The following is an 18,085-nucleotide window of genomic DNA, read 5'->3' as shown; positions in this document are numbered from 1 at the left end:
TTGGTAGATAGGAACTGTTACTCTGAAGCTCTGATATACACATGTACAACATTTATGTGTGCTAAGATGCTGTTGTTCTCTTAAAAATCCTTGTATTTATGCTTACTAAGTACCAAAAATACTTGGGGATATGAAATATGTGGCTTAGTTGGCACTTTTCCAAAAACACAAATGATGACTTGGCTTTAGAAAGCATAATGTGTTCTCCTTGGCAATTTATCATTACTGGAATTCATTGGGAAGGGCAAGGATTCTGTTACGGGTGAGGTGTACTTAATTTTGAACAAATTTTTCCTTTTTCATGAAAGGGATAAAAGGTAGTATAATATAGGTATTTTGTTTTAACAAGAATAATCATTTGCTTTCACCTTAAACTTTTTTGCTGCTTTCTTAGATCTTGGCTATATGCCATGTGCCGGGGGATTGAACATGATCCAGTTAAACCCAGGCAAATACCCAAAACCATTGGCTGCAGCAAGAACTTCCCAGGAAAAACAGCTCTGGCTGCTCGGGAACAGGTAGGCAGACATTCTTGACAGAACATTGCCTCTTTTAAGGGAGTTGGTGGGTAGGTTTTGGTAGCTGTGGAAAGTTAGATGGGACCTTTATGCTGTAAAATATGAAGGAAGTAGAAGGTTTTTTGTGTGCTGAAAATTGATTAGTTTAACTTGGGATTTTTTTTATTATTATTTTTTCCCTTTCTTCCATCTAAAAAGAAATAGAATGGAGCTGATTGAAGTTTGAAATGGAATTACTCATTTTTTGGTAGGTGAAATCTTAGGAGGCCAGGATACTGTGCCTCAAGTTTGTGTCTTTTTTTTTTTTTTTTTTTTTTTTTTTGCGGTACGCGGGCCTCTCACTGTTGTGGCCTCTCCCGTTGTGGAGCACAGGCTCCGGACGCGCAGGCTTAGCAGCCATGGCTCACGGGCCCAGCTGCTCCGCGGCATGTGGGATCTTCCCGGACTGGGACACGAACCCATGTCCCCTAGCATCGGCAGACGGACTCTCAACCACTGCGCCACCAGGGAAGCCCACTGTGTCTTTTTTTCTCAGAGCTGGAACATGCCTGAAATTCACCTGATGGCATGCCAGCAGGAAAAGAATGAAAGCTCTTGAGCTAGGGCAGGTCAGAGTACTGAAGATTTCTATGATCTGGGGATCTTTACAGGGGAGACTTTGTTGCACACTTCCATTTTGGGGAGAACTGAACAAAACCACCATTTAGTTCTTTGAAATGAAAGATTAAAGTCTCAATACTTTTTTTAGGTACAATGGTGGCTTTTGCAATTAGCCCAGGAACTAGAGGAGAGACTAATCAAGGACCGAAATGATGTAAGATTTTCTTTCTTTATTCCTGGGGTGAGGTTTGGGATTTAAATACAAGTTGCTCCTTACCTTATGGAGCAGAAACAAAGATACAAAAAGATACCAGCTGGAAAATTTTAAGAAATCTTTTATCTTTTCCCATAAAACTGCCATAAAACTCAGTATGATTCTCAAAAGCGTGGATCTGTGAACGTAAGACCTGACTACCCCTGTCTCCCTCATTACCATTTGCTTTTACTTTTTTGTATATTATCTAAATGTTACTGCAACTCTGAATATACAGTGGATCTTCATCAGAACCATTAAGCAGGACATTTAGGGTTTGGACTGTAAATTATTCGGCTTTAACATAGTCCATGTGACAAAGAAGTACTCAGTTTTAGAGACAGAGTCGTAGGTCAAAGATGAAACATCTGATTAGTTTATCTTCTCTCTTTCAAAAAAAAAGCTCTATTGATACATATATATATATTTACATACCATGAAATTCACCCATTTATAGTATACAGTTCAGTAGTTTTAGTATATGTCAGAGTTGTTCAACTATTCCATAATCAATTTAACATTTCATAACCCAGAAAAGAAATCCTATACCCACTAATAGTTACTCCCCTAGCCCTACGCAACCACTAGTCTGCTTTCTGTCTCTATAGACTTAATTATTCTGGACATTTCATATCTATGGAATAATATAATATGTGGCTTTTTGTGTGACTGGCTTGAAATCTTTCAATTAACATAATATTTTCAAGGTTTACCCATATTGTAGCATCTATCGGTACTTTATTCCTTTTTATCACAACATTCTATTGAATGGATATACCACATTTTATTTATCAATTCATCAGTGAATGGATATTTCCACTTTTTGGCTATTATGAATGATGTTGCTGTGAACATTCATGGACAGATTTTTGTGTAGACATGTTTTCACTTCCCTTGTATATATACCTAGGAGTAGAATTGCTGAGTCACATGGCAACTCTATGTTAGCATACCAGACTGTTGCTGCACTATTTTACACTCCCAGCAGTGTAAGAGGGTTCTAATTTCTCTATATCTTTGTTATTGTCTTTTAAAAAATTTTTAGTGGGTGTGAAGTGGTATCTCATGGTTTTCAGGTGCTTATTGGCTATTTTATTTTCTTTGGAGAAATGTCTGTCAAGATCCTTTGCCCATTTTTGAAGTGGGTTGTCTCTTTATATTGAGTTTTAAAAGTTCTGTGTGTATTCTGGGTATAAGTCCCTTGTCAAATATATAATTTGCAAATATTTTCTCCCATTCTGTGGATTTTCTTTCCATTTTCCTGATGGTATTGTTTGATGTGTCCTCTCCAGTTGAGACATCAACTATATACTGTCAGGAATCATCTATAATTACCTGTTTGCCCCTTTTTAGCTGAGGTGGTGGTAAATGTTTGTTCTTTGGGAGGCATCGTAAAGAGGTTGTGTTATGGGTCTATTTGACTTTTCCCACTAGGTGTCGCTCCGTTCTCATCTCTTTATTCTCTAACAGTCAATGACCTTATGTCCTATCATCTCCCCCTAGCTCACTCCGCTCTAGACTCCACTTGCTGGCCTCCTCCCCATTTATTTAACACACCAAGTAAATTTCACCTTCACCTTTTCCCCAACTCCCCTGTCATATCAGCAGCCTCCATCACTCCCTGCCTTACTCTGCTTTTTTCCATGGCACTTTGTGGTCATTTCTATTACATGCCTACTTATTTATTATATGCAGCTCCTACTACAAGATTAGATCCAGAAGGGCCTGGACTTTTTGTTCTCTCCTGTATCTCTAGATAGTGCCTGATACATAGTAGGCAGTCAGTTATAGTTGAACGGTTTTAGTCAACAAGGACTTGTTTGTAATTGCCTATTTGTATTCTCTCGAGATATACAAATCTGTATAAACTGTATTTACAAAATGCACAAAAATACAAAATGTATTTTTACCTAGAAGTTGGTTGCTGCTCTTGGTTTGTCTTAGGGGTGTTTCTTCTCACTAGAATCTTTTGATTTTGAGGGGACCCCTATGTATACTTTTTACCTTCTTGCCTCGACCTTTATTTCTTAGTTTGCTTTGCATCAACAGTATTCATGTGCTTAGACGTCACTGAAAAGTGTATCAATGATCATGCTCTCTAGAGGCAGGCTCACTACACTTTATCTTCTATAGGTGGGCTGTAAGGAGGTGCTAGTGGAAACTACTGCTGTTTTTTTGTTGTTGTTGTTAAGATTGAAATATTTATGCATTTAACAAACACGTATTTTTTAATTAATTAATTAATTTTTTGGCTGCGTTGGATCTTCGTTACTGCGCGTGGGCTTTCTCTAGTTGCATCGAGCAGGGGCAACTCTTCATAGCAGTGTGTGGGCTTCTCATTGCGGTGGCTTCTCTTGTTGAGGAGCACAGGCTCTAGGTGCATGGGCTTCAGTAGTTGTGGAACACGGGCTCAGTAGTTGTGGCTCGCGGGCTCTAGAGCGCAGGCTCAGTAGTTGTGGCACATGGGCTTAGTTGCTCTGCGGCATGTGGAGTCTTCCCGGACCAGGGATCGAATCCGTGTCCCCTTCATTGGCAGGCGGATTCTTAACCACTTGTGCCACCAGGTAAGTCCACTTCTGCTCTTAAGCATAAGAGCATCAGAGCAGATTAAAGAATAGATCCACTACTCAATCCTGACACCCTTTCAATGACTTACATGAACCCTCCTTCAGTCACAAACTAGAATATAGTATTAAAAGTATTTAGTATAATCTTCCTGCACGGACACCACCAAAAAACAAAACAAAACATTCAGGAGAATCCATTTTCATTTATTCTGTCCTGTTCCCATTACCTGTCAAAATATCCTAGATATTCTAATATTCCATCATCTAAATTATGTCTTCTCCAATTATTTATACTCAGAAACAGCACAAAATTTTAAAAAATTAAACCTATTCCCAAACCATTCTGTCAGCCTGGTTTTTTCCTCTCACAGACATCACTATATAGAATCCACATGCTCAAGGTAACTTCAGTTCTGTCCCAATCCATTTACACCCACAGAATGACAGGGTGGCCACTCAGTTGGTCGTGAGCATTCGCATCCAAGGAGACAGACGTCTCAGCAGCCTGCGCCGCTGCTGTGCCCTTACTCGCTATGATGCTCACAAGATGAGCCACGATGCATTTGCTGTCATCAGGAACTGTAACACTTCAGGAACCCAAACTGAATGGTGAGTTTCCTTCTAACTCATCTTCTTTTGAGACTTAAACCCTGTCTTTATTTAAAATTAGTGGGTATATAAGCATTCCAGCTGGGGTAGGACACAGTAGAAGCACCAGAAACAAGGCAGCTCAGCTGCAGCCTCTTTGCCTACATTTGGTTTGAGAGGCAGAGTGAACCAATACTATCCCTGCCTATATCAATTTGCTATAGTCATGGGAAGGACCACCTGTACTTAGGAGTCCAGAACTCAAGTTTCAGGGAACTTTTCTCTCAACTGCTTGATGCTTCTATCTTAAAATCATCTTCCTTGATAATGAAAGTGACCTATTCACCAGTAATCTCTCTCTCACATCCCAACTCAGTTACAAGCTCCACTGGTGTAATACCAAATGTCATAATAATAGACTTCACTTCAGCTGGCCATTAAAGATAACCAGGTATATACTGGAGTGTGTTCATTTACTGTCCAGATATTAATGATTTCAGTATTGGAATACCATAATTATTTATTTAACATAGCCTCTTAAATTGAAAAAAGTATTCCAGATTCACAATGTAAATATAATTATGTGAGGAAGATAAATTGGTTGTTTATTTATAGATCTACATTGGAGACTATAGAAAGAAAAGTTTAGTTAGGCACCTAAGTTACTGCATATCTGAATATAAGGGTACTACATGTATGGGTCTCTAAAGGTAGAGTCTTTGTTCTTAGAATAATTTACTTTTACTTCCTGGTATATTTATTTTCAAATATTGAATGGTTTTACTGAACCAAATGATAATTGTGATACTATGTTCACATTAAACCTTGTAAATTGACAGACTGTAACAAATACTACTCACCAGGAGTGTGAAATATTGACAGGGAAGCATAACGCTGTCGGATTATGAGACTGTCCCAGAGCATGAAAGAGGAGAATAGTGAGATACTGTCATGATAACTTTTAAATTTACCTCATCAAGGGACTAATCTGTATATAAAAGCACATTTCATCTTCCAAAATTCAACTCATGTGAAAATTTATTTGGGTAATTAGACATGAGGAACTTTAGGACAGGAATGTCTTGAAATATTTCTGAGACCAGATAACCAAAGCAGCTGTGAAATTTCATTCTCTAAAAATTCCAGGGTTCAAAGTCTGTCAGAGTTCCGGTTCTGTTTAAAAACAGAAGAGTGCGTAAGAGGATTTTTTCAAAAGTCTTTCCACTCTAAATATTCTAAAGCTTTTTTATTGCCCTGAATAGTTTCTTGCCTCAACCCTGAATTTCAGCAGCTCTGCAGAAGTATCTTATGAAAACAATAAACCCAGCTGTCAGGGGATCCGACTTACACATCTGACTTGGTAGGTGTTCACCAAAGTCAGTGGTTCTCAAGGTGTGGTCCTAGACCAGCAACATCAGCATCACCTGAGAACTTGTTAGAATGGCAAATTCTCTGCCCATCCCAGGTCTACTGAATCTATTAATCCAATATACCCTAAAGTCTGAGAACCACTGCAGTAACAGTTTCCTTTTGTGGCAGAACCAGAATCCCAATCATTTACAAACTGAACCTGTGACCTGGTGCTAATCTTATTCTTTTACTTTCTATTCAGGTCCCCTCCCCTTAAAATGGTTTTCCTCTGTGCTACCAAATTCTCTGCCTCTGCCCCTTCACCTGGCACAGACATCACCATCTTCTTGAGCAGTGACCCAAGTTCTCCGTCAAAGGTGCCAATTACCAGTTCAGAAGCTAAGACCCAGGAAAATGGCCCAGCGGTGACAACCACTAAGAAAGCAACCACTTCTCTGGAATCATTCTTCCAGAAAGCTGCAGAAAAGCAGAAAGTCAAAGAAGCTTCACTTTCTTCTCTTACTGCCACTACGCAGGCCCCCATAAGCAATTCACCCTCCAAGCCCTCATTACCTTTCCAAACCAGTCGTACTTCAGGAACTGAGCCCTTCTTTAAACAGAAGAGTCTGCTTCTAAAGCAGAAACAGCTTACTAATGTTTTCTTCCCTCCACAAAAAACACAGTCCAGTCCTAAAGAGTTACCAAATTGTTTTCCAACAGAGTGTCCAGACTGTGCCCCTGTCTGTGAAAAGGTGCTGAAGCTAGGATCCTTCAAAGCAACTCCTGCAGAGATGGATTTGGCCCAGAACAGCCTAAGCAGCCTTGCTTCTTTAACTTCCAAGTCTGCTCTGGAGGTGGCTCAGAAGGCATCTACCACCTCCAGTCTTCTGGCTGCTGAGGACCAAGTGCCCTGTGAGAAGTGTGGCTCTCTGGTACCTGTATGGGAGATGCCAGAGCATACAGACTATCACTTTGCGTTGGACTTGCAGAAATCCTTTTTGCAGCCCCACTCCAACCCCCAGGTTGCTCCTGCCAGTTCTCCTCAAGGCAAAAGAAATCCCAAGAGCCCTTTGGCCTCCAGTAATAAACGCCCTAGGCCTGAGGGCATGCAGACATTGGAATCATTTTTTAAGCCATTAACACACTAGTGCTGCCCTCAGGCTTGCTGCAGGGTTTTAATATTTTATTTGTAACTGGGAGATGGAAATATGTTCACTTCTCAAGGATATTGATAACTTTATAAAATTTTTAATAAGGAAAATAATCTGGTTAGATGCTGAGTTAAGGCTCCCACCTCAGGGATTCTAATTCTATTGCTGACAGAGATGTAAAAACTCATCTTGCAGAGGTACAACCGTATTGAGTTTTTAATTGTTGGTCTTTAGGGAAGCAGTGTCATACAGTTTAAAATGCCTGGGCCTCGGAAGTTAAGAGATCTGGTTCCAAACCTGGCTTTGCCTCTTGGAATACGGCCTTGAGCAAGTCACTTTCCTCACGTGTAAAACTGAGATAATGCCTTAGATTACTGAAGATTAAGAAAAATGTACTTAAAGTATGTAGCTTAACATTGGCACATAAAAGGAACTGAGTGAAAAAAACTTTTATGTGAGGTGAAGACCTGAAACCCTAAAGTGGTAGCTAATTTAGGGCAGGACTGTGTACAGAGAAGCTACTCAATAAATACTGAATTTCATTCAAGTAAACCCTATCATAGCCACAATTTTAGCCATTGGCCCTTCTACCTCTTGCAGTGAGACTGTTACTGGACCAGCTCAGGAACTCTGTTTAGATTGGCTAAGTCATGATCAGAACTAGATCATCTCTAGGACCTTGTTACTCCAAGTGTGATTTTGAGGGGCAGCAGCTCCACCACCAGAGAACTTGTTAGAAATAGTCTCAGCCTTACCCCCACCCCTACTGAATTTGTATATTAACAAATTTGAGAAATACCCATCTAGAAGATAATAACAGCCCACCAGGTTTGTAGAGGGCAAGGTCATTTCCTTAAACCCTAAAGACAAATGTAAGAGGTAAATGCTTGGGCCTTCAGGGTCACTGGCACGTTCATCTCTTCCCTACTGAAGTGTGAATCTTTAGTTTAGGGTTTTAAATGAATTACTGTAGCTTTTTGCACTAGTCCGTGTTTATAGTACTGTATTCTTAATCTCCATTCTTATGTGTGGAAAGTCAGTTTTGGCTTTTCTGATATGGGAAATGTTGATTACACAGAGAACCCAATCAAAGATGAACTGAGTGGTGGCAGTGGAGGGGGGAGATAAGAGGGTAGGGAGAACGGTATACATAGTCCCCCTTCCCATACATGTACTCAAACCAGTACTTTTAGGCTTATTTTAGCTTATTTATAAATTGGGGGTCTGTAATTTGAAGGGGGAACATTTGAAAACCACTGTGTCTAGCAAATTATTTCTTCTTCCAGAAAGACCTTCCACTTTTGTGGCAGTTAAATATCTAATAAAAGATAGTGCTTACTGTATATATGGCTCTTTCCCTACTAGATTTGTAGATTTCTTAAAGGCAAGAATTCTTCAGAGTGCCTTGCACACAACAGGTGCTTGATATTCACTGGATGAAATGTATATACTGAAAATTTTAAGATTACCAGAACTGTAACAATAAAAATGTACATACTACTTATACACCTTTTTATACTCCTCAATGTTGCATTAATGTAGCAAAGTGCCTCATTAGTTTGTGGAGATGTCTGGGTATCATTTTCCAAAACTTCCTTTCCTAATCTAGGGAGAAGTTTAAAAAAAAAATCTCCTCTGGGTGCTGTACAGATCAAGTTGAACAAATTTTTAACACTTCAGTTGACTGGAAGGAGTCAAATAGAAAAGTAATGTGGTAGAAACCTTGGTTTCATTGACCTTCTAGAGGCCAAGACAGGTGAGGGGAGGGGAGGGGGAGCACTAGTGAATAACCAATAAAGACAATACCAGCAGCACACGTTGTTTTCTTGGGAATGCCAGCCCTGCCCCAGCATACTGGCAGTGAGCCTGTGGAGGGGGCAGCAGACAGACATGCAAACGTCAGTGTTGGGAGAAGGCTATAGTACCTTTTTGCTGACTATAACCTTCCCTCATAGCGGTTTATCAGCAACTGTACAGAAGGAAGTAAATGGTTCTTAGTTCCCAACACCAAGAGGAAGTTCTTCAACCACAGGCTTCTTAGTAGCAAGTTAAACCAGTGATATATAAAAAGCAGCTGAGCCTGAAGGGTAGGGAGGCCATCACTTTAATACCCTGGAGGCAGGATACCTGTGGGACCATGGCCCACATTTATCATTAAATTTGTTTTGCAAGGATCAGTACTGAAAATGTAGTCCCTGCTTTTTTTTTTTTTTTTTGCCACACTGCGCAGCACGCGGGATCTTAGTTCCCCTACCAGGATCAAACCCTCGCCCCGCTGCAGTGGAAGCGTGGAGTCTTAACCACTGGCTGCCAGGGAAGTCCCTGTAGTCCCTGCTTTTTACAGTTGACTTTAACCTTGGGCCATATTTCTTCACCCATAAAATGTGGTAGTCAGGTACTCTGAACACAAACAGGAGGAAGGGACAAAGGTTTCGCCAGCTGGCTTTCGGCTCCAAAAAGCCAGTTTAGATTATATAAACCTCACTTCAGGCTACTTTGCATTGCTAGGAAGAGCGTGAGGACCAGACTGCCATGTCCCTAAGTTCTACTCGTCATTAAGTAGCTGGCACGCTTATCTCCAAATCTCTGACAGGGCACAGTCATCAGCCTCCTTACCCCTGTGACCATCAGCAAGTGGCCAACTCCTCAAGTACAGGGTGGACACCTATCTTAGCTGAAAAGGTGGTAGTTTCACTTTCTATTCTGCTCACTCAAAGAACTATGCAAAACAGGCCAGAATCCTTGAGTCACACCGCTGGAATTCTGATCGCCAAGTGGGGGAGAGGAAAGGAGGCAGGGTGAATGAGATACCAAATGTGTTCTTCCCCCATTCAGGGCTCAGCAGTGTAAGGGTTTCACTCGTCTCTGATCCTGGAGAGGAATCCAGCTCTGGAAGATGCGCCTGGGTCTTAAGCATAAGCACAGTGTGTTCAATAAAACATTTTTATTCTGTACAATATATATATATGTGTATTTAAATATATATATATATATATATATAATATATATGTATATATATATGCAGAGAAACCTCAACCAAATCCCTGAGTCCATGGGAACCCAGGACACTAACAAAGGGAAAGAGGGGGGAATCCATGCTCTAAAGAATAGCAAGTATGGCAACATCTTTCCCTTTCCTCCAGGTTCCCTGCAACAGTGGGAAAGGGATGATCACTACAAATTACTAAAACGAGAGGACTTACATGGGGGCAGGATGGGGAGCTGTGAGTCAGGTCCCCAGCCACCAGTCTGGGGACTGTGGCAAAACAACCTGTTTGATCCAGCATTAAAACTAGCAGATCGCTGCAGAGGAGGGGACAAGACTGATTGACATGCAGCTGACCTTCGGTACGCCAAGTCTTAGCTTGGCGGCCCCACACCTGGGCCAGCACAACAAATAGCACCTGTGGGGCCTTTGAGAGGAGGAATTGGGGACATGGCCCTTGAGTGAAGAAGGGAAGGGAGACAAAGCTGAAGAGCAGACCTCATGTCTCAGCACAGGGCGGGAGCACTGCCATTCACTGTCCCTGTGCCATTTCTTCAGACCCTGGGCCACCAGAGGGCCAGGAGCAGATGTCTTTTGTCCACAGTCAAGTAGAGATGGGCAACTTACATGGCCTTGAGAAGAGGTATAGAAAAAAGGAGTGCTTTCGAGGACCACCCCCAGTTGTTGTGACAATTCCTGACGTGCAGGGACCACACCGGCGAATCATGCCCAGTCCTGACAGTGGGGCCAATGTGGCGGTGATCAGCTCCCTCCGGTAGACAGGCCGTTAGGGATGCCAGGCTTGATGAGCCAACCAGGCGGACACACGGCTGCTGAGCACTGCCCTGAATTCTCCTGTCCTCTCCCTCAGGACTGCCCCTCCCTGGTCACACCAAGCTTGGCGTCTCTCCAGAAGAGGTGGCAGGGAGCAAGCAGTAGAGAGCACCCCTCACTCCCTAGCCTACTAACAAACACGCAGAGCCGCCAACAGGGGGCAGCATGGCCGGAAGTCGCCTTATGTACTGTAGAGACAGCAGTAGAGCTGTGCCTGCCTGGAGGAGTTCAGAAGCCCATGTTGGCCTGGGCCTCTCCCGCTGCAATGGCTTGCACATCGGTGACATGGCCGATGCCCTTGGTGACACCCTCCCGGAACAGCAGCTTGGCGCCCACCTTCAGGTACTCTGGGTGTTTCAGGAAGCGGAAACGTACCACTGCCTTCTCCCCTGTCCGCAGCTTGTCCTGCAGCAGATACATGGTCACTGGCCCTGGAAAGCACCTCCTGTCTCTACCAGCCTTGGCTCTCCACCCTCGGGGGCCTAGCAGGTGTCTGCCCCCACCCCCCAAGTGGGGCTTTGTCCCCTTTGTGGGATAAGGGAGCTCTCTACGAATATGGGGACAGGCTTTCCTCCTTTCTGGAAGCAGAATTCTGACTTTTCCCTGGGAAAACAGGGGCATGGCTGGGTCCCCCTCACCTTGGCATGGATCTTTTCTACCACTGCTGTCTGACGTACGTTGCCCACGTGTACTGTCACCTGGAAGCCTCGCCGGAAGGTGGTGGCGTGGAACAGCAGGACTATCTCTGCCTCGAACACTGAGCAGATGGTGGGATTCATCTCTGGGCTCACCATCACCATGCCCTGGGGAGGCACAGCCCCCAGACCCAGGAAGGGCAGACCTCACATTAGCCTCTCCTCCCCGGCCACCCTCACACCCCTTACAGCTCCTCAACTTCCTCCTCCTCCAGGACTTCCAACACAAAGACCTCAGAATACGGAAAACTCTTCTTTTTGAGGGAACCCTTCCTTACCCACCTTTCATGTCCTCTAACCCTTCTAACGCTTAGTGCTTTCAGAGTCCTGGACATTCGGGTTGCACCACAGTAATTCACATTTAGTGATCTGCGCTTTGTGAGTACCCTAAGCCTTTTTCATACACGGACAGTCTGCGTAACCAGCTTCTTGGGTTAGGGACTAGGTTCTCTTCAAGTTCCCCTGAAGCACCTTAGACAGATGCTTCTCATTCAAGGAGCCAGCCTCCCAGGCATTTCTCTTTGTGTTCTCCAACCCACCCTCCCACCTCACCTTGCGAAGGAGTGCTCGGTCAAAGTCCCCGAGGGCCAGCGTAGCGGCCTGACCAGCTCGCAGCACACGACAGGCAGAGCGGTTGCGTTGGATGCTGCATACTCTCAGCTCCAGGAAGCAGCCATCGTCCGTGGGGCCCACCACCAGCTGGTCCCCCTCACGGCAAATCCCACTGCAGCCCACAGGGCAGGTGGCACAGCGTCAGCCTAAGCCCCCCTACCTGCTTCTCTACTAGGTCCTTCCCTTCTAAGACTGGGTCCCTCGGGTGGGAGAAAGAGACCCTAAATTCCAACTGGAAGGTAGGGGAGATGACTGCTTTGCCCCAGTCCAGAATTCAGACTGAAGGCTAACACCAGGAAAGGCTGGCAGTGACGCTGGCAGACAGGTACCTGTTGATTCGACACTGAGCACTTGATCCCTGAAAGAGCAATTATCCCCTTGCGTTTCATCCTCTGCTTTGGAAAGAGTCTTAAGGGACCTCTCATTTCCCTAGCTGGAGATGAAGTCAGTTGATACACTCTAGTTTTCTTCCTGGGGCCAAGACCCACACTTCTCCCCCAGGGGCCTGGAGAGTCCTAATAAACAGCAATACTGTTTCTCCCCTTATAAGCCAATACACAAGCTTTCTCCAGCTCCTCTGATGGTGAAAGCCTAATTTACAAACAAGCACATCCTTTAGATGGGCTCTGTTCAACTCCAGGGTCTCCTTTGGGCTATGATGTCTTCCAGAGTTTGGGTATGTGAGGGCTGAGCAGGGTGGGTAGCAAGAAAGGCAATTCACCTGGAAAGTGTCCCTCCAACAACTGTCCCCACCTCTGGTACTGTGTAGATTTCATCCACCTGAAGCCAAAGAAGATTCTATCAAGGGCTGGCAGGTCCAAAACCTCTAAACAGACTCGGGGCTTGGAATTGGTCCCTCCCAGATCCCCAGCTCACTGCCTGTTCAGATGGCCAGTTACCTGGAACTCCGTCAGCTGCTGCATGAGTTCCTCCTGCTCTTTGCTGTTGGTGAGTGGCGGCAGAATATTCAGAAAGACTTTGAGCAGGTCCAGACTCTCTCCAGACACGCTGGACAGTGTGAAGATGGGGGTGACACTGTAGAGGGAGGCACGGAATGGGTAGATGAGGAAAGTTCCAACAGGAAGCAGAGGCTGGAGCCCTATACATGGAAAGGTGAGCTTCTCTTGGAGTGGCGAGGGGCTCCTCTGTTGTCTGCTAAGTTTCTCAGGAGCTTGGGGCCCTCTCTCTGTGAGCCATGGAGCGTGGCACGTGAGGCCCATCCCAGAACCCAGGGAGATCGAAATGCCTGGCACAGCACTTCGTCTCCAGGGTCCCAGGCGTCGGCAAAGCTGGCTTGGGGGAAGGGTCCAGCCTTCAGCAAAGACTCCCTCCTATAATCCCAACCTGAAAAACCACAGAACTGAACCAGAACTGGTCTGGCCCTAGGGGGAGGGGTACCCCATGCTCCGGGGCCCTGTGGAGCCATCCCTGTGGATCAGGGCTCTGGAGTGAGAAAGGCTTACTTGGGGGACTGGGCAAACTGCTGGGCAGCAGTGACGGCATCGTCCTCAGAGGTGACCAGCATGGGGACCTTGTGGCAGCCAGGCTGCTTGAGGACCCGCTCTAGCTGGCGTACCGTCCTCTCCACTGTGGTCTTGGCACACAGGTCCACCTTGCTGACCACGATGAAGAAGGGCACTTTCAGGGCCAGGGCCAGCCCCAGATGTTCCCTTGTGGTGCCGGCTGCTCAGAGAAGCAGGCAGGCAGCAAAAAGAAGAGTTAGAATGAGGGAAGGAGGAGAGAGCAAGAGGGGAGTTGGTCTGGCTCCCAGATTTAAGGAGGCCCAGGGTAGGAGAGTCAGCACCCCCCTCCAGCCCCATCCCTGCCCCGATGCCTCGTACCAATCCCAGTGTTAGCACTGACGAGGAGCAGGGCACAGTCAGGGCAGTAGGACGTTAGGCCGAAGATGGTGGTGTGCAGGTACTTGTGGTGGCCTGCCAGGTCGATGAAGGTGATCATCTTGGAGCTGCTCTCACAGATCTCTTCTGCCGTCCGTGAGTCACTGTAATTCACCACCTGGCCCAGAGCCCAGGGCTCTCAGTGCCCCCTGCCAGCCTCCCCAACCCTTCAAGAGTTGCCAGGACCTAAACCAGTCCCTGGGTGACCCTGCCTCTTAACCCTGAGCCCCATTTCAGATCTAGTTCAGTTGATTCCCCATTTGTTTTCTAAGGAGGTCAGAGCTGGTTCAGTGCCCTCAGGGCCTTCGTCTACACTATTCCAGAAAGGCTCCACACTCTGACCTCAGACTCTGTCCTTCACCACTACCATCCCATCCTTAGAGTCTGGTCCCACTGGGTCCCGTTGATTGCATGCACCTCTCCCTTGCTGTTAAAGCCCAGGATCTCGAAGCTGATGCTGGAGGTTCGGCCGGACTGAATCTCATGCAGGTGGCGGAAAAGGTTCAGCCGAGCCCGGCCCCGCCCATTGTCCAGCTCTCCTTGGGTCAGGACTCCAAGCAGAGTCGACTTCCCTGAGTCCACATTCCCCAGGACAGCCACACGGAGGTCCAGGAACTGTGGATGAATTGTCAGAGGTCAGGGCTCCAACCCTTCACCTCTCTCCACTGAGAGTTAAGGTCAAAGGCAGTGGCACTCTCTGGGGACCAAACGATGAACTGGACCCCCCCACACACCAGGGTCCCAGGCCAGGGGAGAGTCTGCCACCACGGGGTCCTCCCAGGGAGCATAGGCATGAGAGGCAGGGAAGGGTGTGGGCCCACCTGTTGGTTGTCAGGGACCTTTCGTACCAGCACCTCGGTGATCTTCCGGGGCATGTCACTATCATAGTCCACTTCTCGCTCCCGGAGAACAGTGATGTCTGCCCCGACCCTGTCACAGCAAGGCCACAGCTGCCACATCTCACCTGTACTCCCCTTCCCCCTTCCATCCCTGCTCTGGACCAATGGCCTTCTTATACCTCCCACAGAGCTCCCAACACCTTTCTTCACTTCCTACCCACCCTCCAGTCTATCCCATATCCACAGCTCCCTTTACACAAACAAACCTTAAGTAAAGGAGCAAAAAAGCCTGGATCCAATGCAGAGGATCCCAGAAAACTAACCCTCCCCACTTCAGCCCTTTGTCAAGAGGAGGCAGGCCCTAGGTGACTGGGCATGCGTGGGTCCAGATTTAGGGAAAGGAGAACCAAGGGGAAGGGGAAGCATACTTCTCTGCCATCCGGTGCAGGGTCTTGAGGGAGGCCCGCATCTCCTCCTCAGCCAGCCCCACCAGCAGCCCATTGTCTTCTACTCCAATCTGGTAGACAGCCTCACCGCGGCCCTCCTGGAGCCGCCACTTCATCTGTGTCACCAGGTGCTCAAAACGATACTGGGATGGATTCACCAGCTTCAGCTTAGGGCAGGTGAGGTATCATGAGAAGGTAAAGTCAGAGATGCTCCTCCTGAACCCACATGCTCCCCATCTGTCCTACCGAAAGGACCAGGACCTTCCCTTCCCTCTTAACTACCCTCATCCCTGACCTCCTCTAACAGTGAGTCCTCTTCCAACAGAATGAGGTACAGAGCCCTTACCCTGTACCACATCTTTAAATTACTACAGATTATGAAGTTAGAAGGATCTCAAAGAAATCATCCCACGCCAGCAAGGACAGCCTGACCCTCCCCAACCTAAGACTCACTTTATATTCGATGTTTCCATCTTCAGCCTGAAAAGAAACAGGAAGCAGTTACCACACACTGTCCAGACCTAACCCCTACTTCCCCTTGATTCCCACTGGGGTCCAGGCAGCTAACTTAAGAGAGCAGGAAGCCTCGGCTGCACCTGCTTAGGCAGGTGTCTGTCAAAGGTCATGGCAGACCAGCCCTATACTCAGTCCCAGTGTGACCTCTCTGAAGGAAAGGCCTCTGAGAACACAGTCAGTCACCCATCTAAGCCAGGAACAGAACCCGGATTCCCTCCTTTTCTGATCACTGGCAGCACGCTCTTCCTGGATGCAAGATTCTCCCCCTCCCTTCCCCCCAGGGCCTCAAACTGTTGTCCCCACAAGTCTATGTCTTCTCCGTGTCCAGGCTGCTGAGGCCATTCTTTGCCACTCATCTGAGAGACACCATTTCCTTCCTGCCCGCCCCTCTCAGCTGATGACATCAAGAATAAGAGGTTGCAAGAGGTTCTGGAGCACGGCCAAAGGGTGAGCTCAGCACTGGTCACTACAAGCCTGATAAGAAAGGAGTCCAGGTGAAAGAGAGGCGGGGCTCCAAAGTTGGGGGTTGAGATGAAGAGAAGAAACTCAAAATATAATGAAGAAGACAGACGCCACAAACTAGACTCACTGTGGCTTTTCCCCTCCTGTCCCCTAACTCTCATGCCTCAGTTGAGGTGAAATCTTGGGTCCATCCCACAATCTCCTCCTCTTCCCTACATCAGGTGACCCAACACAGAAGGATCCTGTTGCCTGAGCTTGCCCCTCTTGGGTACAAAAGGATATGAGATTTGCCTGTTCTGCCTGTCCTGCATTTCTGCACTCCTCCTCCCTGACCATTTTATTTTTCTTTTCCCCTTCCTGTCATCATTCCATCCGTTCAAGGCCCTTTGACTCTCAGGCTCTTACAGGTCTTCACCCATAATCTCCACCTCAGGGAGTATAAAGGAGATCTTTTCCCATCAGTAAAGACCTTCCTTTTTATCATTTTGCTGGAGATGAAGAATTAGGATGGTTTCAAAAAGTGGTACAAGTCTAGGCTAATGGTTATCAAAGTGTGGTCCCAGGACCAGCAGCATTCATATCACCTGGGAACTTACAAGAAACGCAGACTATCAGGGCCACCTTTGACCTACTGAATCAGAAATTCTAGGGGTGGAGCAGCAATCCAGGTGGTTCTCATACATGCTAAAGTTTTATAACCACTTGATGAGGCTTTTCCCCTGGGTCCTCCTTTTCTAAGAGGAACAAAGTAGCAGTTATTGTCTGCCTTAGGGACAGATGGAGCAGGAAGGTGGAGGCTGTCCCCACTCCCTCATAGGACAGGGAAAGGGCGGGAGGACTAAGCCTGACTGTCGCGCGCGTGTGTGTGTGTGTGTGTGTGTGTGTGTGTGTAAGGACGGAACATATTGCTCTTTTCCCGGGTACTCCCCTCCTCCCCGTGGAACAAGTTCAGAAAACTCGCTAACTCCTCATCCCAGGATGCAGTCTCCCTTCTCCTGTTGCAGCAGGGAGGGGACCGGGGCATTTTACTCTGCTCTTCCCAAAGGGATGCAGGTGGGATCCCCTTTCCCCACTCTTCCTCCCTGGGGTCCTAACACCGGAGGGGGAGGCCCAGGCTCTCTGTCCCTCCTCCCTAGGGTCCTAGGACCGGAAAGAAGGGTTCTCCTCTCCTGGGGGTCTTGACACCGGAAGGGGGTACTAATTCTCTCTGACCCGCCTTCCTGGAGTCCTGGGACCGGAAGGAGTGGTTTCCTCTCACCCCGCCACTTCTCATGTGCTTACCTCGGGGGGCAGGTACGGGGGGTTGTTGGCTTTGCTCCCTCTGTTCCTTCCGTTCTTCTTCTTCCCCTTCGGGCCACCGCAGCTGCTGCTGCCGCCGGCGCCCCTAGCCTTGAGGGTTCCGCCCACGGCCGGGCCCCCTCCGGGCCGGCAGCAGCCGCCGAACAGCTCCGATACCCGCGAGTCCATCCGCTGCTGCCGCCAGCCCCCCGCCCGGCCCCTCCCCCCCCGCCGCTGCTGCCGCTGCCGCTGCCGCTGCCGCCGCCGCCGCCGCCGCCGCCGCGCCTACTGCCACGGCCGAGTCGAGCCAGCCAGAGGAGGGCTGGGTGGGGCCTTGCGCAGGCCACGCCCCCACCTTCCCTGGCCACCGGGTCGCGTCAGAAACAGCCGCAGGGCACCAAGGGATATAGAGTCCTCAAGCCTGCGAGCTCCCTGGAAAGAGCTCGACGCCGCCCTACAACTCCCGGGCGGCATCGCGGCGCAAGGAGCCGC

At 47.3% G+C, this 18,085-nt stretch overlaps 2 protein-coding genes across 11 annotated transcripts in view; one reads left to right on the top strand and one right to left on the bottom strand.

Moving 5' to 3' along the window:
* Window positions 1-8,533, top strand: part of POLH (DNA polymerase eta) — a 31,493-nt gene extending 22,960 nt beyond the window's left edge. For 2 of the 3 annotated variants that reach the window (XM_030759645.2, XM_022581997.3), the window contains exons 8-11: window positions 395-518; window positions 1,267-1,332; window positions 4,378-4,547; window positions 6,139-8,533. In XM_030759645.2, coding sequence (XP_030615505.1) covers window positions 395-518; window positions 1,267-1,332; window positions 4,378-4,547; window positions 6,139-7,024 — 1,246 coding nt within the window. In that variant the 3' untranslated portion in view covers window positions 7,025-8,533. The remainder of the gene's footprint in view (window positions 1-394; window positions 519-1,266; window positions 1,333-4,377; window positions 4,548-6,138) is intronic. The other variant, XM_022581999.2, reaches the window with a different exon arrangement.
* On the bottom strand, window positions 1,718-17,811 carry GTPBP2 (GTP binding protein 2). 8 transcript variants are annotated; one of them, XR_016394607.1, is made up of 15 exons: window positions 17,597-17,811; window positions 15,791-15,817; window positions 15,320-15,504; window positions 14,874-14,982; window positions 14,470-14,667; window positions 13,996-14,170; window positions 13,618-13,837; window positions 13,054-13,189; window positions 12,876-12,934; window positions 12,095-12,266; window positions 11,486-11,650; window positions 9,839-9,935; window positions 6,450-8,893; window positions 6,265-6,353; window positions 1,718-5,699 (listed from the first exon to the last, which is right to left on the bottom strand). XR_016394607.1 is itself a non-coding variant. In XM_089918685.1 (13 exons), the coding sequence occupies exons 1-13, from the start codon at window positions 17,780-17,782 to the stop codon at window positions 8,757-8,759; spliced, it is 1,866 nt and encodes a 621-aa protein (XP_089774811.1). In that variant the 5' UTR covers window positions 17,783-17,811; the 3' UTR covers window positions 1,718-8,756. The 8 variants fall into 8 exon arrangements, 3 of the variants coding, with proteins under 3 accessions (XP_089774811.1, XP_030615509.1, XP_089774812.1); XR_016394605.1 differs by having other exon boundaries at window positions 6,201-8,893; XR_016394606.1 differs by having other exon boundaries at window positions 6,265-8,893.
* Between the last annotated feature and the right edge of the window lie 274 nt (window positions 17,812-18,085).

This window comes from Delphinapterus leucas, chromosome 10 (genome assembly GCF_059928025.1).
Source record: "Delphinapterus leucas isolate spDelLeu-1000000601 "Yukka" chromosome 10, BTC_Dleu_Yukka2, whole genome shotgun sequence".
Lineage (NCBI taxonomy): Eukaryota > Metazoa > Chordata > Mammalia > Artiodactyla > Monodontidae > Delphinapterus > Delphinapterus leucas.
Note: the sequence above shows the minus strand (reverse complement) of the source record. Positions and strands in the feature narration are given on the sequence as shown.

Bases quoted from the DNA above. Each gene is read 5' to 3' on its own strand.
- GTPBP2 (XM_089918685.1), bottom strand. From the start codon at position 17,782: ATGGACTCGCGGGTATCGGAGCTGTTCGGCGGCTGCTGCCGGCCCGGA. The intron at 14,983-15,319 runs GTATGCTTCCCC...TTGCTGTGACAG, and splicing joins CTGCACCGGATGGCAGAGAA to GGTCGGGGCAGACATCACTG. The intron at 13,190-13,617 runs GTAAGCCTTTCT...CTCCCTCTACAG, and splicing joins CAGTTTGCCCAGTCCCCCAA to TGTCACCCCCATCTTCACAC.